The sequence below is a fragment of the Crinia signifera genome, chromosome 5 (genome assembly GCF_055691185.1).
Source record: "Crinia signifera chromosome 5, ASM5569118v1, whole genome shotgun sequence".
Lineage (NCBI taxonomy): Eukaryota > Metazoa > Chordata > Amphibia > Anura > Myobatrachidae > Crinia > Crinia signifera.
This window is the reverse complement of record NC_139221.1, coordinates 255,708,680-255,734,997: the sequence shown is the minus strand read 5'-3', so window position 1 is coordinate 255,734,997 and position 26,318 is coordinate 255,708,680. Positions and strand designations below refer to the sequence as shown.

Sequence of the window (26,318 nt, the reverse complement as noted above, 5' to 3'; positions counted from 1 at the left end):
TGTGTCTGCATCACTGCCCGACGGGCACACGGTGGGTGTGTGCCCGGTTTCAAGATGAAGTCGCCTGATGAGCGGGAGCAGCCACAGCCTGGAGCTCCCTTGTGTGTGCACTGTCCGGCTGCTGGTGTGTCCGGCTGCATATACAGTGTGTTTGCAATGCAGACCCCCCATGCAGGGTTTTTTCTTTGACATTTTATTATTGTTTTTTATTATAATTATTATTATTATAATTATTATTATTATTATTATTTGGGGGTGGGCAGTCTTACAATGGGAGGAGTCAGGAATGGGAAGGGGAGGGGTCAGGACTGGAGGGGGAGGGTCAAGTTTAAACAGTAAACCACCCCCCCAGAAGAGAAGTCTAGATCCACCACTGCAGGGGAGGGGGTAGCAGACCCGGGCTCAGGGAAAAAGGACCCACTGCCCCCCCTCCCCCTCTTGACTCCACTTCTTGTTGGTATTCTATTCAGCGGGATGCCGCTGACGGTCTTCTGACTGACATCCTGACTGATGGTCACGCATAATGAATCCCCTCTAAGGAGAAGCTGTGTGAGAACACAGAAAGAAGTCACTTCTTAGGCTGTCTTGGGCTCATTTTGCTAAAGGACTATGTGGGACAGTAGCAGTGAGCATATGTCCGACAGACACTGAGCACTCCATGCCCAATGCTGCAGTAAAATCTAATTGGAGGTTTGGGTTTTGGTGTGAGCGTGTACTCGCACTGGGCCCAGTTGCTTGTCTGTGGGACAAGACTTACTCACTAACCCATGAGTTGTTACAAGGTGGCATACAGATACACAAAACCAATATGTACAAGAGTGTGGTCATGCATACACATGATTTTAATTTCTGAAAACAGAATTTATTGTAGTAGATTATACAAAGACTGTATAAACGTTATTCCATTAACAAATTGTGTAGATGCATTCCACTGTGATGGAGAACTTGTAATTTGTGCTATAAGTGATAATTTAGTAATTTAGTCATTCTTAAAATGCCACTTATGTGTTTGATTATGGAGTATAAAAAACAGCATAAATCTGTAACATGAAATGACGCCCTCTATATAACTGTATTACCAACTGTACTTTGCATGTATGACAAGCTACACGTTTCACATCCTTCATGTAGGATGATTTTGATTATTACTTTTTTATTATTAATTATGTATTTTGTACCTTTGCCAGTTAGAGGTGTTGTTTTCAGAAAATATGCTTTCACAAGAGATCTGTATTAGTGCAATGCCCCATACACATGGGAAGAGTCAGCGGTTGTACTGAGTAATCTACAGTAGTTAAGCACAGATAGCACAGCCAGGGGTGCCAAGAGGTGGGGGGAGCAGGTACAATGTGGTGGCAGTTACGCTGGGCCTGAGTGCGCCAGAGTCAGCTCTTCAGCAGCAGCATTGGGAGTGCGGATGTGGGCGGGTGTGGGGGCAGCAGCATCACAGAGGTCCTTCTGAGCGTTTTTCCGCTCTCTGACTCCAGGGCCTGCCACATGACTTGGGAGTTTACCGTGGCGCAGCAAAAGGAGGATACTTAGAGTAGGTAATCCCTGGGTGCTGGGAGGAACTGGGTCGGAGAGAGGCCACCTCCCACGGGAGTACCACCCACTCCGCAGAATCCAGCCCGCCCCGCTCCCCACATTCCCATCCCAGCTGCCACCAGCAGAAGCAGGTGCCAGTGCCATGTCTCCAGCCCAGCAGTCCCAGACCTGGTTCCCCACGCATGTCCAGGTCACTGTGTTCCAAGGTGGAATGTGGATGACTGGTTGCTCTGTGTCTGCTGCCTCCCTGCATGCTGCTGGGGCTGAGATCCGACTCTGGAAGTCAGCATGTAATCCCTGACAGAGCATGTACTGTAACTCCATGACATCGAGCATGTTAACCCCTGGCAAAGCATGTAACCCATGGCAGAGCATGTAAATCCATGGCAACGAGCATGTCAACCCCTGGCAGAGCAGGTTAATCCCATGGCAAAAAGCATTTTAACCCCCTAATATGCGCTGAGCATTACGGTGTGGGGAATAATGTGTAATGGGCATTATGGCATGTAGTAAAATATGTAATAGGTATTACGGTGTATGGCATAATGTGTACTTCCCACTATGGTGTGTGGCATAACTTAATAATGAGCATTATGGCATGTCGTAAATGGGTGTGTGACATGTGTAATTATGGTGTAAATTTTTGTCCCTGTATCCACCTTGAAAGCAGTGGCATAACAACAGGTCCGCAGGGGAGCTCCGTCTGTGGGGGACCCAGGAAATTGTTGTACCGGGGCCCAGGATTTCTCTTGGTGGCCCTGAGCACAGCACACAGCGCTGCACCAGTGATGTGTGCTGAGTGTTCTGTCACAGCCAGTGTTCTCAGTTGAAAACACTGGCGATGGCCAGAGTTATACTGCATGCATGCTAGTCAGTCGATAGCGACTCGCGGGACTGTGCAACGCTGTCGTTGTTGGGGACCATACACATGGAGTAATCTATGCTTTATTTCTAATTGATCTGGACAGAGCACTTAGAAATGGGGCTAAAAGCGCCCCGTGTGTGGCCCATTATTACCTTATATTTATTGAGTGCAGCAGGTGCAGGAGGATGTCTGATGCGCCATACAGTGATAAGCAGACAATATACCAAGATATTCTAGAACCATACAGGACAATAAACCCAATGTCTTTAATGAGAAAATATGTATAAGTTGAACCTAATATCAATACTAAATGATGACAGAGTAAATGAAGAGGATTTTTACAATTTACTCTGATTTTTCTATTTTTGGTTTCTTTGTTCTCCTTTCAGGATTATAATAAGGGAGTTCCTATAATAGAACAAGGACAAGCACCTCGAGCGGGTGCCGGACGGCTCCCCAACAGTCGGGATTCCGACAGTCAATACTCTGACGTCGGAATCCCGACTGCACCCTTGTGGGGGTCCACGACCCCCATAGAGGTAGAATAGAATAGGTGGCTCGTGTAACAAGCCACCGTGCCCACAGCGTTGCGAGCACAGCGAGCCCGCAAGGGGCTTCATTGCACTCGACCCGCTGTGCAGTCGGGATTCTGACGTCTGAGTAATGACTGTCGGAATCCCGACTGTCGGTGAATTATACCACACCCCCTCGAGCAGTACTGGTACAGTATACATACCAGCAACAACTTGTATCCATTTTACTTATAAAATTTCCATCCAATAATAAATCACATACATTTTATCTATATTTATTGCACTTAAGGAAGAACAAGTTCCACAGAAACCAGCTGACCAAACAGAAACATCTGTTGGCTTCTATGAACGATCTGTCAAGGTAATAACATACTACAAGCACACCTTGCCAGTATCAGTGCCCAGACCTTAGCATTTTTGTGTTCCTGCTGCTGTGCTGTGTCCTTTCTGCTGCTTGGTATCTGCTCCTGCTTGTGACAATGACTATCCCGCTGATGCCTGGTTCCAAACTTTGTCTGTAATTTAGACTATTGGGTTTGAGACACAGCTCTACAACAGACTTCTTATTTATCTTAATTCTTTCTATGCTACTAATCTGCCATCTGCCATTTCTATCAATGGCTTAGTCATCTTTGGTAATTCTCTATGCTGCCACCGCATTGTTGGTCAAACACGAGTAGAACTATCAGAATGCAATTGTCTTCCACAATAAACTGTCTTACTTCCTTAGCTACTCAGTAATCTATATTGAGAGGATTACTGGTTGAATAAGTGTACTGCATCCAGCTTAATTGAAGTTGAACGGAAGTCATCTGTAATGGGTATGGGTAAAAACCGGACCAGGACAATACCCCCGGGCCGCCAGACCAGACATCAAACTCTGCATTTTGGAGCTTGTAGTGTCTGGTTCGTGGGGTGTCCTGTCCGGGGGGCTGTCTGGGACACCTGTCACCAGGGAGAGGAGGAGGGGGAGAATAAAGCCTCCCTGTATGGTCCAGGCATGTAGCAAAAACCGTAACGGTCCGGACCACGCGGGGAGGCTGTGATCTCCCCTTCCACATGTCCCTGGAGAAAGCTATCACAGGGACCCCCCCGGACAAGACACCTCCCGGATCGGAGACTATAAGCTGCGGACTGCAGATTTTGATGTCCGGTCCAACAGTCCGGGGTCAATTCCGGGTCCGGTTTTTACATAGTCCCATCTGTAATTGCTCCTGCCTTTCATGCAAATAACTAAACATGTGTGTTCACCTATACACAATTGGACTGCCCGTACACATAGACTTGGTTTTAAATATGTCACTGTCACCAGTGCGTACGTACACCAGCCCTATGCTGGGTATGAGTAAAAACCTGACCAGGACAAAACCCCTGGACCGCCGGACCGGACATCAAACTCTGCATTTTGGAGCTTAAAGCGTTCGGTCCGGGGGGTGTCCTGTCCGGGGGGCTGCCTGTGACACCTGTCACCAGGGAGAGGAGGAGGGAGAGAATAAAGCCTCCCTGTATGGCCCGGGCACGTAGCAAAAACCTGGACGGTCCGTACCCCACGGGGAGGCTGTGATCGCCCCTTCCCCATGTCCCTGGTGAAATCTATCACAGGGAACCCCCCGGACAAAACACCCCCGGACCGGACACTACAAGCTCTGGACTGCAGATTTTGATGTCCAATCCGGCGTCTAGTCCATATCCGGTTTTTGCATAGTCCCCAGTAATCCTTTTGGTGCTTCATCTATGGTATCCCTGCTGTTGTGGTACTCTCAGGTCAGGTCAGTCTGTTATGTTTTTGCTAGTACTAACTGAGCTAACCTCATGTATTGCTACTTAAAATTATATTTTGGGGATAGCCATCAAATATATTGAGTTGCATGGGAATGAGGTTACTATGTGTAAAGTTCAGGACAAGATCAGTTCTGATAGTAAGTAAAGGGATTTATAATAGTCCTAGGCAAAAGCTTTGGAAAACTATGGTTTATTGTGTCCCTATATCCATTATTTATCCTTATTTGCATTAAAATGTTAATTTAGATTTTAAACAAACTATTACAGATATTTAGATTTGCTTCAATGGTCCATTAGGAAACAAAAGTTGATCAGTCATAGAGGACCACTTAATTTTGCTGTCATTGAGCAATAATGGTGTATTCGGCAGAGTTATATTTTAGACACTTTGTGGTACAGTATATTTACCTTGCAGCATTTTTCCTTTAGGATTTAAAGCAGCAGGCCTTTTCTGCTCTATTGTGACATTAGGTACATGTTCTGATTTATTGCTAGGTGTTAAAGGCAGATGAAGATGATAAACAGCAGAAGTTAATTGCTGTGCAAGATGGACCACTATCAAAAGAGGTACACACATAGCTACTACTGTACATTTATTTTATGAAGCATCATAAAGGCAATACAGGTGGGTCACTTATGAAGGTGAAAAATAATGGTCCTGCTACACAGTTGGTCATATCCCTGGGTAACAGCTTCCCAGTTGTTGACTGGTTTTCTAGGCAAAACAATATGTAGAACAAGTGAGTGCAACAGTAGTGTACAGATAAATACCAATGTGTAAGTGTCCATGAGTGAAGTTTAAACATCTGCGGATCTTAAGGTGGCTGACAGACAGTGTCAGCAGGGCAACAGCATATGGTCTATATACAGATGGTCAACATCAAAAGTTAAACACAAACATAAGATCGACATGACTATGGTGGACACGTGACAAAGTCAAAACAAGTTTTTCGTGGTTTTTTTAAAATATTTTTTATATTTTTATATTTTTGTTACTTTACCATCCAGGTAGACTCTAATTGGGAACGGTAAAGTGTAAAGCGGTAGCGTAGCAAAGCATATGGCCCAAAGCATGGTGAGTCATGCGAGGGGAATCATACACTAATTGGGGGTTCGTGTGCCCAGGTGTTAACAAAGACAACTATTTTTGTCAACTAATGTCGACCTTTTGCTTGTGTAGACTTTTTCTCTGTCGACCTTTTGTTTGTGACATTTTTCCCATGATTGACCTTGCACATGGTCAACATTTTATGGTCAACCTAGACATTGTTGACCTAATATACCTCACCCATCCAGTCATGTGCTCAGCTGTAGCCATCCTGAATATAATAAATAAATAAACATCATATAGTGTAATGTATTATACAGTTTTCATTTCTAGCGTGGTGCTGATAATATTGTGTGTAGATGCAAACCATTTTGATTCATTCCCTACATTTAATCTGTCTCCAAATAATGTAACTTGCACCTAAAAATCATATCCAAAATATGACCGTATCTCACACAAGACACTACTAAATCTCTTATCCATGCACTCATTATATCCCACATTGATTATTGCAGTAGTCTCCTAACTGGTCTTCCCAAGAACAGACTCTCGCCACTGTAATCCATATTAAATGCTGCTGCTAGGCTGATCTTCCTAGCAAGACGCTCATTGTCTGCTGATCCGCTCTGCCAGTCCCTTCATTGGTTTCCTGTATTTTACCGTATTCAATATAAAATACTTCTACTCACATATAAAGCTTTTAACCATACTGCACCAGCTTATATCTCCTTACTTATCACAAAATATCTCCCATCTCGCTCTCTCCGCTCTTCACAAGATCTGGATATCTCTTCTGCACGGATCACTAGCTCCCATTCACTGTTACAGGACTTTCATCAGGCTTCTCCCACCCTATGGAATGTCCTTCCACACACAATAAGACTCTCCACTAGCCTCCACACTTTCAAGCGTTCCCTGAAAACTCACCTATTCCGGCAAACCTATCATATTTAAGTTCCACACGCATAACCCTCTGAGGCATTTATGTATTTTATGTATTAGCTTTTCAATACTTCCTCATTTTTGCGGTCACAGCTTACGCTAAGGAACTTACGTAGAATAAACCACAGCATCCTGGGTCCATGCCACCCTCCTGTGTCCACCCCACAATATGTTACCAGAGCCGGCCCTAGCCTAAATGACGCCCTAGGCAAGATTTTGTCTGGTGCCCCCTAGCACTGCCACTAGTTTCAACTCTGACCCTGCTCCCCTTTCCCAGCACCATCAACCCTCATCATAGCAGTCATCATTTTGGTGCTCCTACCCGCAATATTTTAAATAGAAACAGTGCACACATTCGGTGCGCAGCCCAAACAGGGGTGTGTTCTTGCTGGGAAGGGGCATGGCCACACAATAGTACCCCCAATTCAAATTATGCCACATAGTAGTGCAATTTTATTCACATTATATTATGCGATAGTGTCCCTTATTCACGTTACATCACACAGTAGTACCACTTTACCTTATATATATTACTCCTCACAATATTCACATTATACAAAAAATCCTGAGAAATTATTGTATTTTAAGCACCTCCATGGCCACACTGCAACCCAGCACAAAGCAGTGTGTGCTGGGCAGAGGAGAAGAGCTGCAGCTGCTGCTGTCACTTAAGGTGAGGGGGCCCGGGGCCCCCACTGGGCCCTTCCATCAGACTTTGGCCTGGGTAATTTGTACCCCCTACCCCTTTCTCTCGGCACCCCTGATAATACCACACAGTAATGCCCCTTACACATGACACACATTATTAATGTCCTTATAAACATAATGCCCCTTACACATATGCCAACCTTTATTAATGCCCTTATACACATGACACACATAATGCCCATTACACATACAGTATGTTGCATATTATTATTGCCCTTACACACATGACACACATAATGCCTGTTACACATATGGCGCACATTATTAATGCATTTATACATGACACACATAATGCCCCTTACACATATGCTGAACACTATTGCACAACCAACCCACCCGCACAAACACAGCACTCGCACAGTCGCTAACACTGTAACCTCTGCCTCTGCTTGGATACAGATGTTTCCTCATACATCTTGCCTCAATAGGCCATGCAACTCCTGGCCAGTTCTGCTAACGTTGGGTGCCTTTTTTGCTGAAATGTCATCTTATTTGCATTGTTATGTGACCAGGACACATAAGGAGCTTCCGATGATTAAAATGATATGTGGCATGCCTATATTCTGTGAGCGACTGTGGCTGTACCTGCTTACGGAATGCTATGTTACAGTGATTTCCATGAATACACTATTTCATATGCAGATGCAGCCTCACTCACACACAGAATTTAGGCATGCTGCATATCATTTTAATCAGCAGATGCTGCTGGTGTCCCTAGGCATTCCAAACGTCCTAGGCATTTGCCTGGTTTGCCTATGCCTAAGGCCGGCTCTGTTACCTTTAGTAAAGTTGTGGCAAGCGAAGCAGAGAGAGCCATCAAGCCCAAAGCGCGGCAAACGAAATGAGCCCGCGAGGGGCGATGATGCCATTCTGAACGTGGCTAAAGTAACTAGCGTAAGCTGTGGCCACAAAGATCAGGAAGTACTAGCTTTTCTTCTGGACTTGTAACTTGGTGGGACTGCTATGCTATTACTGGTGCCTGTCCTTGTGTTTAACAGTAATTCCCAAAATGTCAGTTATGCTTTTACATTAGTTTCGTAAAAATGCCTAAACTGTGAAATAGCAAATTGTGCCCCCTATTTGCTTACATTACCTAGCATGTTGTACCTTTCAAATCCTTAATGTTGGATGCTTATGGAAAGCTCCTGTCTAGCAGTGGTGTTTCAAGCACTCAGATTTTTCCGGTGTGTCTCTTAAGATAAGAGGGCAGAAACCTAATAGGTAAAGGGGAATGCATGCAGATGGCCAGTTGCCAGGATAGCAGAGTGGCCGTGGCATCCCGATGATCGGAATACTGACTGGGGCTGGGTAAGCATTGTAGGCTGTGCAGCCAGAGGGAAGATGTTGGGTCGGGATTCTGGCTTTGTGATTGCCGGCATTCCAATCGCTGGCATGCTGCTATTAGTACTGAATGATTGTATGCTGAATAGGAAAGAAGGATCTGTTCTATTCACCCTTATTTTTGTCTTTTTGGTTTCTACATTCTCCATTGGTTAGACACAAGACTCATATGAAGCGGATTACAGTAAGGAAGCTCATGTAATAAAACAAGAACCTCAATCAGTGCTGGTACAGTATACACAAAAGTCATGGCCTGAATATTTATTTTTATTTTTAATGAAATTATAACTAGTAACAAATAACATGACATTTATCTATATTGATTGCACATAAGGAGGATAAAGTTCCACAGAAACAAAGTGAGAAAACAGAAACTTCTGAAGGATTTCCTGAAGGATCACTGGAGGTATATAACAGCTGCTTTATTTGCCTTTTACACTTTCTAGACACCATGTCTCCTCTCTGGGAGAAGCCTGGAGAGGAGACTCTCTGCAACTTTTCCGAGGGTGGGGCTGGAGCTAGATATCATCAAGCTCGCCCCCAGCAAGTAAATGCCGCCATCCGCTGCTCTTGGGGGATGGGGAGTGGTTATAATGACGCAAATTGCATCATTTTATTGAAATAAAACGGTGTCTCCCTGGTTCAGAAATGTCTTCGATGGCCGAAATACCTTTTAAGTTTCAATCTCACAAAACCACAATTATCCCAACCAGGTTTGATCTATGGATTGCCCCAAAAGGTAAATATTCTGATTTATTGCCAGGTACAAAAGGCAGATGAGGCTGATAAACAGCAGAAGATACCTATTGTGAAAGATGGACTCCTAACAAAACAGGTACACAAAAATAACTAAAACATTTTATATACATGACATCATAAAAGCAGTAAATGTGGTTTAATGTAAATGTTACCTGTTCCTGTTGATTTTGAGTTAGCCAAGTTTTATGGTATTTCTTGTACAATATTCTTTCTTGTCCATTATTCTTTTCTCTTTCAATGGTCCTGGTGACACAGCTCAACACTGGGATGTAGGAGGGTCCGAAGGAGCCAGGCACCTATCCTAAAGCTTTAGAGGGTAGGCTCCTCCCCTACTGCATCCCTGGACTCTTCAGTTCGTGTTAGGTGCCCACTGGAGTGGGTGCTATTCTAAAGGGCTGCAGGAGCAGCCGAAGAATTAGAGTAGTTAGGGGATTTTTATTGTTTTATTAACTTTCACCCTAGCTAGGTAGGCACAGTGTGAGGATTCTCATAGTGAATCCTCACACTGCTAGCGCAGCAGGAGCTGACAGAAGCGCGTCCTGTCAGCTCACTGTGCACAGGGGAGACACTGTCTGGTCTCCCTGTGCAGCGCTTATAGCCTTTTCTAAGAGGCTGCCTGGGCTCCGGAGTACCCTGAAACCGGCTCCACATTTAGGTGGGGATCATGGGGGACAGGCGCTCCGTGATGGCGGCGGCCATTTTATGCGGAGCTTACACGCTGAGCTCCTAGATGAGAGGACAGCAGCGTTGTGACAGGCATGTTCCAAGTGATCCCCAGTTGAGGGGGAGACACTGGAACTAGGAAATCCTACCTAAGGAGCGGCTGGCTGGGGGTGGTTGGCGCCAAAAGGTCACGGACCCCGCAGCAGCAGGGACCTGTGGTCTCTTCCTTCACTCTGACTTTGGCGCCTTTCAGAACGCTTGCAGCGGAGCTGAGCTGGCTTACTGATCCTGGCAGAGTGATTGGATTTCCTGGGCATCGCTTCCCCGCAGTTGAAACCAACAGACAGATAAGTGACTGGGTGCATTGCCTCTGTATAAACGCTTGTACATTGTTTGCACTGTGTATACTGATAGATATACATTTATCACTTGCATCATGTCTGAGCATCAGGCTGTGGTTTTGGGGGAGGGAGCCCTTAGTGCACTGAGCGCGTGCAATGTTTGCACACAAAAGTTTGTCCCTGAGCAGATGGCCAAGGGGGGCTTATGTATTACTTGCGCTGATGTGAGACCCATGGGCAGTGAACCCCATAGGGCAGAGCAGATGGAACCTGCGTGGGCCAGGGCCCTAGGCAGGTCAGTAAACGCTTTGGTGCAGCTTTTGGACAGGCAGAGTGATGGGCTGGTAGAATCACAGAGACCTATGCCATCATCTCAGCAGTCGTCTGGCTCCTTGCCTCTTACCCAGGCAGATCCTGCGCTGATTCAGGTGATGCAGGATACTGCTAAAGGGATCAACAGGTTCAGTGAAATGCTGGACAAAATGGATGATGTGGCAGGGACCCCTAGAAGGTCTTATGCTTTAACTACTGTGGTAGATGAAGAGGAAGGAGAGTATACTGACATCCCCTGGGATCAGGGTGATGATTTGGAAGAGAACTCTGCTGCTGGTATAGAGGATCTCATTGTAGCTGTGAAGCAGGCTTTAAAGCTGTCTGTGGAGGATAAGACTCCTGTTAAAGGTGTTTTTAAGCGACAGCGGAAGGAGGCTGTTACTTTTCCTTCAGATGAGGGGTTACAGGAATTGTTAGAAGGGGCTTGGAAAACTCCTGATAAGAGGCTTCAGATGCCTAAGCGATTCCTTAGTCTGTACCCCATGCCAGAGTCTCATGCGGAACTCTGGGAAAAGGTCCCAGTTGTGGACGCTTCAGTGGCACGTTTGTCCAAGGCTACTGTATTACCAGTACAGGGCGGTGCAGCTTTTAAAGATTCTGTGGATAAAAAGCTGGAGGGAAACCTCAAAGCTATCTTTGAAGGGGTGGGGTTTACCTTACGGCCCCTTATTGCTTCAGCCTGGGTCTCTAAGGCCATGATAGAGTGGGCTGGTGAATTATGCACCATGCTGCAGGCTGACCCTGGAGCATTACTGCTTGCAGAAAAGATTAAGGCAGCGGCAGAATATGCAGTGGAAGCAGAGGAGGAAGCTATTAAAATGGCTACCAGAGTGTCCACAGTCTCCATTAATGCCAGGAGAGTGCTTTGGCTTAAAGCCTGGGAAGCAGACAATGAGTCCAAGAAGGCTCTGGAAACATTAGCCTTCAAAGGAAAGGTACTCTTTGGTACCGAATTAGAGGAGATTATAAAACAGGCCACGGGCGGCAAAAGTACATTCCTGCCGGCCTCCTCAGCAAAGCAGACGTCCAGATTTTCTGCTTTTAAGCCGTCCTTTCGGCCCTCCCCTAGAGGTGGTGCGTCCTTTCGAGGACAGTCTTTCAGGGGAAGGTTTCAGTCCTCTAGAGGCAAGACACAAAAGTCAAAATTTGGCTCTTTTCACAAGAAGCCTGCCACAAAAGGAGAGGATAAACCCTCTGCATGACTGTCAGGGGCTTCGCCCGACAGTGACAAAAGTGGGGGGGCGTCTCACACTCTTCAGGGACGCTTGGGCTTCTCTAGGCCAGGATGCCTGGGTGTTAGATATTATAACACAGGGTTACAAAATCCCTTGCAGAGGGCCGCCTCCGAAGAGGTTCATCCCCACATCCTTACCAAAGGAGGCACGGCTGCGTACAGCTCTTGTGAGAGCAGCTCACTCCCTTTTGGAAAAAGGGGTGGTTACACCAGTCCCCAGGGCAGAGTGGAAGAAAGGCTTTTACTCCACGCTGTTCCTGGTGCCCAAACCAGACGGGTCTTTCAGACCAATACTAAATTTGAAATCCCTAAATGTTCATTTATGGGTAGACCATTTCAAAATGGAGTCCCTACGGTCAGTACTCCTGAGTCTGGACCAGGGAGAATTTTTGGCGTCCATGGATGTCCAGGACGCATATTTGCACGTTCCTATACACCCGGAGCATCAGACCTTGTTGAGGTTTGCCATAGGAGACCTGCATTTACAATTCCGGGCGTTACCCTTTGGGCTAGCAATCGCGCCAAGGGTATTCACAAAGATAATGTCAGTAATGGCGGCGGTGCTGAGGCTCAGGGGAATCACAGTAATACCCTATTTGGACGATCTCCTGTTCAAAGCAGAGTCAGCAGCCATGCTGCAGAGTCACTTGGCAGAGGCCATCAGTTTTTTACAGGCTCACGGCTGGATTTTAAATTTGCAAAAATCTCAGTTGGTACCGTCACAAAGGCTCCAATTCTTGGGAGTCATACTGGACACCCATCTTCATCGGGTATTCCTCCCGGAGGTAAAGGCCAGGGATCTGGTCACCCTAGTCCAGGAGATTCTCAGGGCTCAGAGCATTTCAGTATGGAGGTGCCTCAAGCTCCTGGGGAAGATGGTGGCGTCATTCGAGACGCTTCAATTTGCCAGGTTCCACTCTCGGAGGTTCCAATGGAACATTTTGTCAGCCTGGTCAGGAAACACTTTGACCATGAAATCCGAGATGATAGTGCTGTCTTCGGACACCTGAGAATCCTTGAAATGGTGGACAGAAGTAGATTCCCTTCAGTGGGGTCGGTCATTACAGACCTGGGACTGGTTGATAGTAACTACCGACGCCAGTCTCAGGGGCTGGGGGGCAATAGTCCTGGATCTCAGGCTTCAGGGCCTGTGGACGGCAGAGGAATCAGCGTTACCAATCAACATCTTGGAGCTGAGAGCTGTCTGGAAAGTGATTTCCTTGGCGGGAGACAGGTTACAGAACCTCCCTTTGAGGATTCAGACCGACAATGCCACAGCTGTGGCGTATCTGAATCACCAGGGAGGTACACGCAGCAGATTGGCCATGTGGGAGGTATCCAGAATCTTCCTATGGGCGGAACAGAATGTTCCAGCTGTATCGGCTATATTCATCCCAGGAATAGAGAATATAGAAGCCGATTTCCTGAGCAGGGAGGAGCTCAAGGAAGGGGAATGGAGCTTACACCCTCAGGTGTTTTACCAAATCACTTCGATGTGGGGAACTCCGGATGTGGACCTGATGGCATCCAGGATCAACCGTCAAGTGCCCAGGTTCTATGCCAGAACAAGGGATCCACTAGCGGAGGCAGTGGATGCCATGACTATTCACTGGCAGGGAGATCTCCTTTATGCATTCCCACCAGTACCAATGTTACCGAGACTTCTGAAGAAAATACAGGGGCAGAAGGTTCCAGTGATCTTAGTGGCCCCAGATTGGCCAAGGAGATCCTGGTACTCGAGGCTTCAGAGGTTGTCTGTGGACTCATGGCGTCTACCTCTGAGACCAGACCTTCTAAGACAAGGCCCATTCAATCACCTGGATTCAGATCGATTGATTTTGACGGCCTGGCTATTGAAACCACCATTTTGAAAAGAAAAGGGTTTTCTGAGGCAGTAGTACAGACTATGATAAAAGCCAGAAAAGCTGTATCTTCGGCAAATTATTATAGAGTCTGGAAGACTTACATTCGATGGTGTGAGAGAAGAAAGGCTCATACATCTCATTTTAAGCTATCAAGAATGATGGAATTCTTACAAGATGGTTTTTCATCGGGCCTAAGCCTTCAGTCACTGAAGGTGCAGATTTCGGCCTTGTCCATCTATTTCCAGAAAAAGATAGCCATTTTGCCGGAAATTCAAACCTTTTTACAAGGAGTATCCAGGTTGAAACCTCCATACAAGCAACCAGTAGCACCTTGGGATCTATCACTGGTTTTGGAATGCCTTCAAAAGGCACCTTTTGAACCTTTAAGGTCGGCTGACTTTAAGTTTCTGACGTGGAAGCTAGTGTTTTTGTTAGCAGTAGCATCTGCTAAAAGAGTTTCAGAATTGGGAGCTTTGTCATGTAAATCTCCCTTCTTAATTTTTCATGATGACAGGGCTGTTTTAAGAACAGTGCCTCAGTTTTTACCGAAGGTGGTATCTACCTTCCATTTAAATCAGGAGATAGTTCTACCTGTGTTTCAACCCCCAGAGGGTTCTAAGAAAAGGGACAAGTTGAGAACTTTGGATGTTGTGCGTGCCTTACGCATATATGTGGACAGAGTGAAGAGTGTCAGGAAGACTGACACATTGTTGGTATTGTATGACGTACACAAAATTGGTTGGCCTGCATCTAAGCAGACTATTGCTAGGTGGTTGCGGTCTGTGATAGCCTTTGCATACACCAAAGTGGGTAGACCAGTACCGGCCAAAATAAATGCGCATACCACCAGGTCAGTTGCCACCTCTTGGGCGGTTCGACATGGGGCCACAGCTGAGCAGGTTTGCAGAGCTGCCACTTGGTCATCTGTTCACACATTTGCCAAATTCTATAGATTCCATGAGTTCGCGTTGGAGGACGCATCATTCGGGCGAGCAGTGCTGAGAGCTGCAGACCTGAGCGTACCCTCCCAAAGGACCGGCTCTGGAACGTCCCAGTGTTGAGCTGTGTCACCAGGACCATTGAAAGAGAAAAAGGGATTTTTGTAAGAACTTACCGTTCGAATCCCTTTCTCTGATATGGTCCTGGTGACACAGCGATCCCTCCCTTACGCTCAGTAAGTATGCCAGAAGTTTCATGATGTTCATGTTAAAATGGTTAAAAGTTAACAGTTTTCTGTTATAAAATGTGCATATAATATGTGCAGGCGTTTGTACTGAGTTAATGTATTCCAGTGGCTTTGAAAGATTGAACTGAAGAGTCCAGGGATGCAGTAGGGGAGGAGCCTACCCTCTAAAGCTTTAGGATAGGTGCCTGGCTCCTTCGGACCCTCCTACATCCCAGTGTTGAGCTGTGTCACCAGGACCATATCAGAGAAAGGGATTCGAACGGTAAATTCTTACAAAAATCCCTTTTTAAAGTGTGTGTGTGTGTGTGTGTGTATGTGTGTGTGCAATTGCATGTATGTCTTGGGGATGGGGTATTTAGTTAAGACTTATAAATTATTAGAGGCCTTCTTAGGTATTTGTTGAGTATTGTGACTCAAGGTGCACAATTCTGCTGGTCTAACTAGGACAGTGCTAGGTTAATTGCATTGAAATGTCTAATTCAGGGGGCGTGGCCTAGCACGGCAAGGGAGCAGACGTGTCTCAGGAGAGCTCCTGCACCCTGCCAAGCAAAATACCCTTTTACCCACCCTGTACCCCTTACCTTATCCCCCTCTTAAGCCCACTGCCGTTCTGCTGTGCTCCGGTTCCGGTGGGAGCGAGTTGCGGAGCCGGGGAGCACTTTTCAGAGCTCCTGCAGGTTGCGGCCCTCCTGACGGTCCGGAGCCGGGACCTAGAGTTTGCCATCCCCCGACCTGATTTCCAGGGGAAAGAACCGGACCCGATCTGCAGCCGCTGTGATCCCCCCGGGAGTCCCTGGTGCCCGGAGACGGCACCCAGGTTAGTGCAATTAGCCCGCACCTCTGACGATCCCCTGGTCACGCTGCCGGAGGGGGACCGGCTCCGGAGAACACCCGCCCGGCAGCCTGTCAGCGCACATACGCTGCGGCTCCCCCCCGGGCACACAGCACACGCTGCGGCTCCCCCCCAGGCACACAGTTCTTCCAGCCTCCCTCCGGGCGCACAGCTCGTGCCCCCCGTCTCCCGTCCACCGGAGGTCTCTGCGGGGTGGCGCGCCACAGCCATAATTAACCCCTGAGAGCCATAGCCCTCCCCAGACTCACCCCCTCCTTCTGGACCAGATAACCCAGGAGCTTCAACTGACTGGGGACAGTCCCCCCCCCCCAGAAAACAGGGGACGCACCCTGGGTGGTGGATACCCACCCTGCCCCTCCAGGAGACCAACTGCACTGGGGGAACCTACCAAGCCACACTCAGCGAAATAGAACTGGTCCCTTAGGACCTTCATTCGCACTGGGGGAGGCCAGCCCGTGGACCCCCCCAGAAACAGCCAGCCCCCATCTCTTACTCCCCCTCAACCTACAGGGGAAATAAATAAATAAATTAATTAAAAAACAAAAAAACAATAAAATTTAAAAAAAAAAAAAAAAAAAATCACCGGAGGTGGCCCCAATAGACCCAACCTGGGAGCCGCCCACAGATAACCTACCCGCAGCCCGGAAGGATCCTCCCTGACCCACCCCTCCCCACACCACAAAAACTCAAGCTACCTTCTCCAAACAGATCCATATCCCCTGTGCAGAAGTCGCCATTCGCAGGCTGGTCCGCGAGTGGTAAAACCCTCTCTGCCCCACCGGGCCCTTCTCGCCACGACAATGGAAATGGTGGCCATGCCTGCCTAACCGCGATCCCCGTCCCGCTAGGACCGAAGCACTATACCCCTGTGGACAGCCCCTGATATCTACCCCTAGATTCAGACCTACCCCACGGTACCTATCACAACTGACCCTCTTATATAATGTCACAAAAAAGCAAGAAGTCCGCACAGGCCTCAGGAAACTTCTTTGGTTCCAAATCCAGAGGTACCCCAAGCTCAGTGCAGCCTCCAGATTCCCCCTCCCGCCCTGACTCAATGGAAGCGACAATTGACCCTCAGATTCAGGCAGTGATGGCAGGGTTGCTGGAGGGGGTCCAAAATGCCTTCAAACAAGAACTCTCTAAAGCGGTTTCTGAATTCAAATCAGACCTCGCAGCCTTAGGCAACAGAACCGACGCACTGGAATCTAAATCGGATGACATCTGCCGCTCCCAATCCCGCCTAGACAAGGAAATATCAAGACTTCATGAAGAAGTAGAGGCCCTCAAAGAGAGACAAGAGGACCAAGAAAACCGTTCCCGACGCAACAACCTGCGTATTCGTAATGTGGCGGAGTCCATTCTAAGCCCCTCCCTATCCTCATTCCTGAAAGATTTCTTTCAACACATCATTCCATCCCTCTCAGATGAGGATTGTCTCCTAGATAGAGCACATAGGGCCCTTCGCCCGAAACCTCCCCCCTCACAGCCTCCAAGAGACATCATTGTCCGCTTCCATTATTACCAAACCAAAGAAAAGATCCTCACTGCCACCCGGGATTCCCCAACACTTCAATTTCAAGACATGCAGCTACAAATCTTTCAAGACCTAGCCCCCTCAACTATTCAGAAACGGCGAGATCTTCAACCCGTTACCAAAATTCTCCGACATCACAAAATTCGTTACAGATGGGGATTCCCCTTTATGCTTCAGGTCACAGCAAATAGTGCCTTGCACAATGTTAAAACCCTAACCCAGGGTCAAGAACTCCTGGCCAAATTGGGTCTCCTACCAGCCCCATCCATGGAAGAAGATTCAAGTGCTTCCTCATCGAGACCACAACGACTTCCACCACCCTCTCCAGAATGGACAAAAGTATCCCGTCGTCAGGCGGAAAACAGCCAGCCTATTTGAAAACATGCAGTGATGCCCTTTGCTTACCTATACCACTGCAGGACATACCTACCTGCCCCACGTGATTGCCTCCTCGTGATAGGAAGCACCTCCCTCTCTTTATTACCAGTTAAATGTTTAACAATATACCACCCCCAATGATGTTATGAATCTCTAAAAAGATCTAAAGGGTTGTACACATTTTCTACCCTTGTCTCTCGACCCAAAGTTGAAGTGTTTCCCCTCCCCCTGTTCCCCTTCCCCCCTCCCCCTCCCACCTAATTTGTTTACAACTCAGGTCTGAAAGCCCTGCACAGCAGGGATTGAGTTTATACAACTTATACAATATAAGTTTACTAGGTTATTACCGTTTAAGTTTGCTTCGGTCCTGGTGGACTGGACCCCACCACCACTAAACCCCACGACCCCCTCATACTCCCTTAAAATGTTTTGCATAAATGTAATGCTGTTTATCTATGTAGCGGTCTCCACCCGAGACCCTCCTTTCCAGGGACCCTGCCCTTTTGGGCAACTTTTCTTGTTCTCTCTCCATCTGTCCTTACTAACCTTTTCTATTCTCTGTGGCTCCCCTCACTTCTTCTCTTTCCCCCCCCTCAGCCCCTCCCTGGGGTGGCCCCCTCTAGTTCCTAAGATCACCCCATTATACTCTCTAAATACACATGAGATGACTACACGTAACCCACCATGTCTCTTAAATTGTTGTCTATCAACGTAAATGGTCTTAACTCCCCTAGGAAACGTACGATCCTTATGGGAGCCTGTAAAAGAGAGAACGCAGCTATCGTGTTTCTGCAGGAAACCCACCTCACAGGTACCCACTCCCAACTCAAGGGTCGCGCATTCTCGCAGTCCTTTTTTGCTTCGGCTGATTGCAAAAAAAGGGGGGTTGCTATTTTAATCCACCGTAATGTACCTTTTGTCCCGATTAAGACCATTGCAGACCCTGATGGGCGGTTTCTTATCGTGATAGGAACCATCCGCTCAATAACCTTAACCCTAATCTCCTTGTACGCCCCCAACCAGGATCAATCCAAATTCTTTGATACCTTTTTTAAACGCATAGATAAAGTGGCACAGGGCCATATTATTTTGGGAGGAGACTTTAACACATTTATCGACCCACTACTAGACAGATCCTCTCCCCCCCCAAACGCCACCTCGACGGCGGTCCCCAAAGCCTCCCGCACCCTGGTTGCCTCCTTGAAGCATTATGGACTATGCGATTCCTGGCGCCTCAAACACCCTCATGATAAAGATTTCACACACTTTTCAGCCCCTCACCAACAATACTCTAGGATAGACATGCTCCACATCTCCTCTTCCATGATCCCCCAAATTAGGGAAGCAGGCATCACCCCGTTCACGTGGACAGACCACGCAGGCACCTACATACTATTAGATATATATGAACGCCCACCGAAAATTCTGAGATGGCGCTTAGACGACTCTCTTTTACAACACCCCTCCTCCCTGGCAGAGGTCAAGAACGCAATTATAAACTATTTCAAAGAAAACAACACCCCCGATATTTCCACGGGAATCCTCTGGGAAGCACATAAAGCCACAATCAGAGGCTTACTCATTTCAAAAACCTCAGCAATTCGAAAAAAAGCAGCGGCACAAATCCAGACCCTGGAATCTCAGCTTGCAACATTACTAGCCCAACACAAACTTTCCTCCAACTCCACATTGCTAGCACAAATTGAAACGCTAAGAGGTCAACTAAATACACTCCTCTCACATCGTGCTGCGACCATCCTAAAGAAACTCCAACAGCGTTTCTACGATAAAGCTGACAAAATAGATTCGCTGCTAGCTAATAAACTACGTCGCCAACAAGCATCCAAAGCGATCGACAAATTATACTCCCAGAAGCTAAACTCCCTCACTTACGACCCTAAAGAAATGGTAGAGGAGTTCCGAACTTTTTACAGCTCTCTATACAACCTGACTAACCCCTCTCCCACCTCCCCAACTACAACGGAGAACTTAGCCTCTTATCTGGCCGACACACCTCTGCCCACACTCACAGACTCTCAGCTCTCCCCTCTAAATGCTCGTATCTCGGGAGAAGAGACCATCGCGGCAATTCGCTCCATGCGACCCTCCGCTGCCCCAGGCCCAGACGGCTTTACAGCCCAATACTACAAACTTTGTGCGAAGGAGTTGTCCCCTCACCTCACTGAGCTCTTTAACAGCATCCTAGAAGGCGCTGCCTTCACCACGGAAGCGACCCAAGCAGACATCGTGGTGATCCCAAAGCCAGACAGAGATCACACTAAATGCTCCAACTACAGACCGATCTCACTACTGAACGTAGACCTAAAAATCTACGCCAAAATTCTGGCTAACCGGCTAGCCCCTTTACTCCCTCACCTGGTACACCCAGACCAGGTAGGATTCATCCCTTGTCGCCAAGCGTCAGACAATACAAGGCGGGCAGTAGACCTAATCCACACCATCCAAAAGCAGAAAACTCCATCCCTGGTCCTAGCACTTGACGCAGAAAAGGCCTTTGACCGCATATCCTGGCCTTTTGCCTTTGCGGTTCTAGGCAGGATGGGTTTCACAGGAACTTTTTTAGAAGGCATTAGAGCATTATACCGCACTCCGACAGCCCGGGTCTCGGTCAATGGAGCTACATCTGACAGATTCAAGATAGCGAACGGTACACGCCAGGGTTGCCCCCTCTCCCCGCTCATATTTGCTCTTATTATGGAGCCCCTGGCGGCGAGAATACGTAACAACGTTAATATCCGCGGTATCCGCACTGGCCCCTCTGAACACAAAATTGCATTGTACGCTGACGATGTTTTAATAACTCTCTCAGACCCGGCCGGATCCCTCCCTTCTCTTCTCTCTGAGATACGACACTACTCTCAATACTCTGGCTACAAAATAAACGTGGAGAAGACCGAGGTACTTGATTTTCATATCCCAGAAACTCTCAAATCCGACTTAAAGACCCTGCTTCCTTGTAATTGGAATAAAAAGAGGATCAAGTATCTCGGAATTTACCTTACACAACATTACCACCAACTGTTTCAGGCTAATTTCCCCCGACTCTTAGACACGATTAAAAAAGATCTTACCTCATGGTCATCTTACTTCATCTCATGGATAGGTAGAATTAACTCTGTTAAAATGACAATACTCCCTCGTCTCCTTTACCTTTTTCAAACCCTCCCAATATATATCCCCCCCTACGTTTTCAAAACCCTACAACACCAAACCTCCCAGTTCATATGGGATAAAAAACGTCCCCGAATTAGACTAAAGCTACTTCAACGTCCCTCAAGACAGGGTGGTCTGGGAATTCCAGATTTTCGGAAGTATTACTATGCCTCCCAACTCTCACAAAGCGCTCAATGGTGTAACCCTTGGGGAGCGGAAAAAGTATGGGTAAAGATCGAAACAGAAGCACTGGGGTTGGCCACAATGGCATCCCTGCTGTGGCTCCCCAGAGCCAGACGCCCTCGCACCACTCTCGCCCACCCAGTGGTCTCCCGGTCTCTAACTGTTTGGGACTTCGTAAACAAAAGATTTAAATTAGCACCAACCCCCTCTCCATTAATCCCCCTTTTTCACAATCCAGATTTTCCCCCCGGATTAGGCCAATCCTCCTTTAGTAGTTGGATAAAAGAGAAGATCTACTATCTCAACGATATCGCCATCGATACTAATTTTCCCCAGTTCTTAGACATTCGTGGGGGTACGGCAATCCCAAACATAGACTTCTTTCGCTACTTGCAAGTCCGGCACTTTCACTCAAAAATCCTGTCAACCCTCACCGCCAGACCCCTAGCATCTTTTGAATATATCTGCTGGAAGCGCTCTTCCACCAGAGGTCTAATCTCCGCAATCCACTCGCTTCTGGGGACAAATTCTGACCCCACAAGGGCCTCACATGAGCTGGCCTGGGAACGGGACTTAGGTCACCCTTTAGACTCTGAAGAATGGGAGGAAATATGGGATAATGCCGCCTCCAGCTCGATCTGCGTGAAGACCAAAGAAAACATATACAAACTCCTATATCGATGGTACTACGTTCCCTCCCGACTACAAAAGATGTTCCCGGATTCCTCAGATAGGTGCTGGAGAGGATGCGCGGCTGAGGGAACATTTATGCACATCTGGTGGTCCTGCCCGAAAATTGCCAACATTTGGAAAGAAGTAACAACGTTACTCTCAAGCTTGTTTGAGGTTGCCGTCCCCCTTGACCCCAGATACTTTCTTCTTCACTTAAACCTCCCCACGCTTACACACCACCAGAACAAATTACTCCGCCACATATCCGCTGCCATGACATGTCAAATAGCAATTGACTGGAAAAAACCACACCAGCCCCCCTACAAGCAGTAATCTCCCGCATCTGGTATATCCACAAAATGGAATACATGACGTCCATCATACGCCATTCCACTAAGAAATTCCATAAGGTCTGGTCCCCCTGGCTCTCTTCTCAAAACTCTCCTTCCCCATTTGATTTCTGATCTTTAGGTTTGGAGGCCACCCCCCCCCCCCCCCCCCACACACCCCTCGCTTTCCCTACTCTCTCTCTCGCCTCGCTAAAATTCTCCTGCTGGCAGCCAGCCACACTGCCAATGCGAGGCTCCACTCTCTCTCTCTCATTCCTTATAAAAATCTGGATCACACCGATGTTTAACAGCAACGATTTGTATACCTATTGTTGTCCTTGTACCGTAACAAGATTGTATTTATCTGTGATTCACCTAATAAATTGTGTTTAAAAAAAAAAAAAAAAGAAATGTCTAATTCAGGAGAGATATAGAGAAGGGACACATTACCAGATCCTGATTCACCTTAATTAGGAATACATTCACATTAACATAATTGACATCATAGGGGCATTAATATTTTGAGGATGCGTTGAAATATCAAATGTATTTATGTTTAATCCTGCTGTTATAATCCCCTTTCCACCATCTTGTTATTATCCCCATCCACCATCTAGTTATTCTCCCCTATCCACAATCTTGTTATTATCCCCATCCACCATCTACTTATTCTCCCCTATCCACAATCTTGTTATTATCCCCATCCACCATCTTGTTATCATCCCCTATCCACCATCTTGTTATCATCCCCTATCCACCATCTTGTTATTATCCCCATCCACCATCTTGTTATTATCCCCATCCACCATCTAGTTATTCTCCCCTATCCACAATCTTGTTATTATCCCCTATCCACAATCTTGTTATTATCCCCATCCACCATCTACTTATTCTCCCCTATCCACAATCTTGTTATTATCCCCATCCACCATCTTGTTATCATCCCCTATCCACCATCTTGTTATCATCCCCTATCCACAATCTTGTTATTATCCCCATCCACCATCTACTTATTCTCCCCTATCCACAATCTTGTTATTATCCCCATCCAACATCTTGTTATCATCCCCTATACACCATCTTGTTATCATCCCCTATCCACCATCTTGTTATTATCCCCATCCACCATCTTGTTATCATCCCTATCCACCATCTTGTTATCATCCCCATCCACCATCTTGTTATCATCCCCTATCCACCATCTTGTTATCATCCCCTATCCACAATCTTGTAATTATCCCCATCCACCATCTTATTATCATCCCCTATCCACCATCTTGTTATCATCCCCTATCCACCATCTTGTTATCATCCCCTATCCACCATCTTGTTATTATCCCCATCCACCATCTTGTTATCATCCCCTATCCACCATCTTGTTATCATCACCTTTCCCACCATCTTGTCTCTTGCATTGTTTTAGATTTAGATCTTTGGAGGAGAGAACATTTTCCTTTTGTGACTCATGCATCAGATCTTCATTTATGTATTCTGCTTTCTACCATTTTCTGGAGCTCGCTATACAACTACTACTCCCATTTCTCCTGGCATTCTGTGGGGAGGGAATGTATTTTGCTCATCAGATATTTGGGTGAATAAGGGACCTCTGGGACTGCAGGTTCCACATCTGTGCTTTGGGAGCTGTGATTAAAGCAAACAATGCATTCTCTCTCTCACACTGCAGTCAGAAGGAAGCTTGCAGGGGTGCACCTTTCTCCTGGGAGTTTCAAGCTTTAGAAACAGGATTAAAATTGGTATTAGCATTGCATTATGGTATACTTACTAGAAAGGGGCAATTTTAATATGAATTCTCTGTTTGTTTTCTTCCTGCTCCAATCATTAGATACCAGACCGGTACGATGGAGATGACAGAGTGGAAGCTCATCTAATAGAACAAGGACCTCTAGCAGTGCTGGTACAGTATACGCACAAGTTGCAGCTTGTGTCCATTTTTACTCAAATTCAACCCAATAATGTATCTATATTTCTTACGCTAAAGGAAGATAATATTCCACAGAAACCAACTGACCAAACAGAAACATCTGCTGGATTCCATGAAGGATCACTAATTATACTTGCTGCTTATTTGTCATTTACAAGTATTTCTAACATCATTGACACACAATGCAAGAACACAATCAAAAGTTACAATTCTTGGATTACTGAGTTCCTACAGATGGGCCCACATACACTAAACTCAAATAATGTGCAACTTTCTTAAACTGTGCTTAGCTCTGTGCGGGGATCAGTGTGCAGTGGGTGTAGCCTGGCCAACTTATGATACCCAAAGTGGCCCCAGCTCACGACCATGGTACCAACTCAGCCTCATACAGCTACATGCAGTCGGACGCCACTGCAACGCTTGGCTTTCTGTAGCTGATGCCTTGAGTTACATTACCTAGTAGCCTGTCCACCATTCCCATATTTCCTGTCCCCAACTGGTTGCCAGCTTGCTGCATTCTCCAGGTAACTAGCAACAGGATTATAATAGCAACTGGCTGCTATCTGGTCCTTGCTTCTCACATGGCTACACACACACCCACCATCGGATGCAGTTCTTGGTCATGCACAAGACCAACCTCAGTGTCAATGCCCACAGCTGCCCTTTCAGCTGCATTCACCATAGAACAGGGACAGCTGGGTGACCCGAATATTTTCTTAGTGAAACCAGGAAACTTCACCCAACTTTGATTCGATCCCAGAAAATCCAAGACATATAGCAATCCTATTTTTAGACTTTTTCTTTATGTTGTCATTAATGGTAAATATTCTGATGTATTGCTAGGTACAAAAGGCAGACAAGACTGATAAACAAAAGATACATATTGTGAAAGATGGACCCCTAACAAAACCGGTATGTCGTCAGAAATAACTAATACATTTAATTAACATGACACTATAATAGCAGTATATGTAGGGACTTTTTTTGAGTGAGACCAATTTTGTTATGCCATCCCAATAATCTGACATCACTGGGCATCATAATCATGTACAGTATTTATTTTCTGTGTTAAGGTGCATACACACTCGTAGAAACTGTGCATGAAAGATATTGGTGGCAGATTTCCCTTGAACTTCCCAGAGTTGTTTACAAAACAGATGGTACATGTACACGAAAGATTTTTTCGACAGATGACAGATTTTCTTGAAAGATGAAAGATTTTTACGAAAGATAAACAAGTTACCGACCGTAGCAGCGCTAATACTGTACATAACGGCCACTCCAGTTGCCAACAGTAGTAGTATCACAACTTATACATAATGCTCACACCAGTTGCCGACACTAGTGGAGCTGCCTGTACATATGTCCACACCAGTTGCCGACACTAGTAGCGCTGATTATACATATGCACACACCAGTTGCCGACACTAGTAGCGCTGCCTGTACATACAGTATGTCCACCAGTTGCCGACACTAGTAGCGCTGCCTGTTCACAATGTACAAAGATGGAGCGCCTCTCAGTTAGCGCTGGGACTCGCCAGAACACCCCCGCTCGCGAGCCGGCGCTCCATCTGACTGGGATGCGCGTCCCTTCTCCGCTTCACGGAGACGGGCAGGTTTAGGGGGGGGGAGTGGAAAGGTGGGATCAGGCGGCATGGAGCACCATAGTAAGGGGACACATGCGCATCTGGTGCGCGCACGTTCCCTTCCGGCGGCTGGCAAATCCACCGCCAGCCCCTGTAAGAATGACAGGCACTTCGTGTGTGTGTGAAAAACAGGACTGTGTATTGTGTGTGTGCCGGACACTCACTTGTCCGGCACCCGCCCCCGCTCCCACTGAGTGTAGTGTGACAGACTCTCTGTCTGTCACACTCACTTGTCCAGCACCCGGCCCCCAGGTATATATATATATATATATATATATATATAGATAGTGGAATGACCGCACTCTCACCCAAATGGAGACAACAGAGGGGTGCCCGGCAAGGGTACATGCAATAGCACGCCCCGACACCACCCGGTGGTGGTGCAAAACTGGTCCGACTATCACTCTGAAGTTGTCCGACAGTTAGAAGACACCAAGACCTATAAGCCCATACAGCACA

The 26,318-nt window shown here is 46.8% G+C and overlaps 1 protein-coding gene across 15 annotated transcripts in view; it reads left to right on the top strand.

The window, feature by feature from the left end:
* The window catches only part of CCDC7 (coiled-coil domain containing 7), a 178,964-nt gene that overhangs the window by 86,576 nt on the left and 66,070 nt on the right, over positions 1 to 26,318 (top strand). For 12 of the 15 annotated variants that reach the window (XM_083188854.1, XM_083188862.1, XM_083188867.1 and 9 more), the window contains 7 exons: positions 3,233 to 3,304; positions 5,221 to 5,292; positions 8,921 to 8,992; positions 9,099 to 9,170; positions 9,528 to 9,599; positions 24,115 to 24,186; positions 25,057 to 25,125. In XM_083188854.1, coding sequence (XP_083044980.1) covers positions 3,233 to 3,304; positions 5,221 to 5,292; positions 8,921 to 8,992; positions 9,099 to 9,170; positions 9,528 to 9,599; positions 24,115 to 24,186; positions 25,057 to 25,125 — 501 coding nt within the window. The remainder of the gene's footprint in view (positions 1 to 3,232; positions 3,305 to 5,220; positions 5,293 to 8,920; positions 8,993 to 9,098; positions 9,171 to 9,527; positions 9,600 to 24,114; positions 24,187 to 25,056; positions 25,126 to 26,318) is intronic. The other 3 variants (XM_083188861.1, XM_083188859.1, XM_083188866.1) reach the window with 3 other exon arrangements.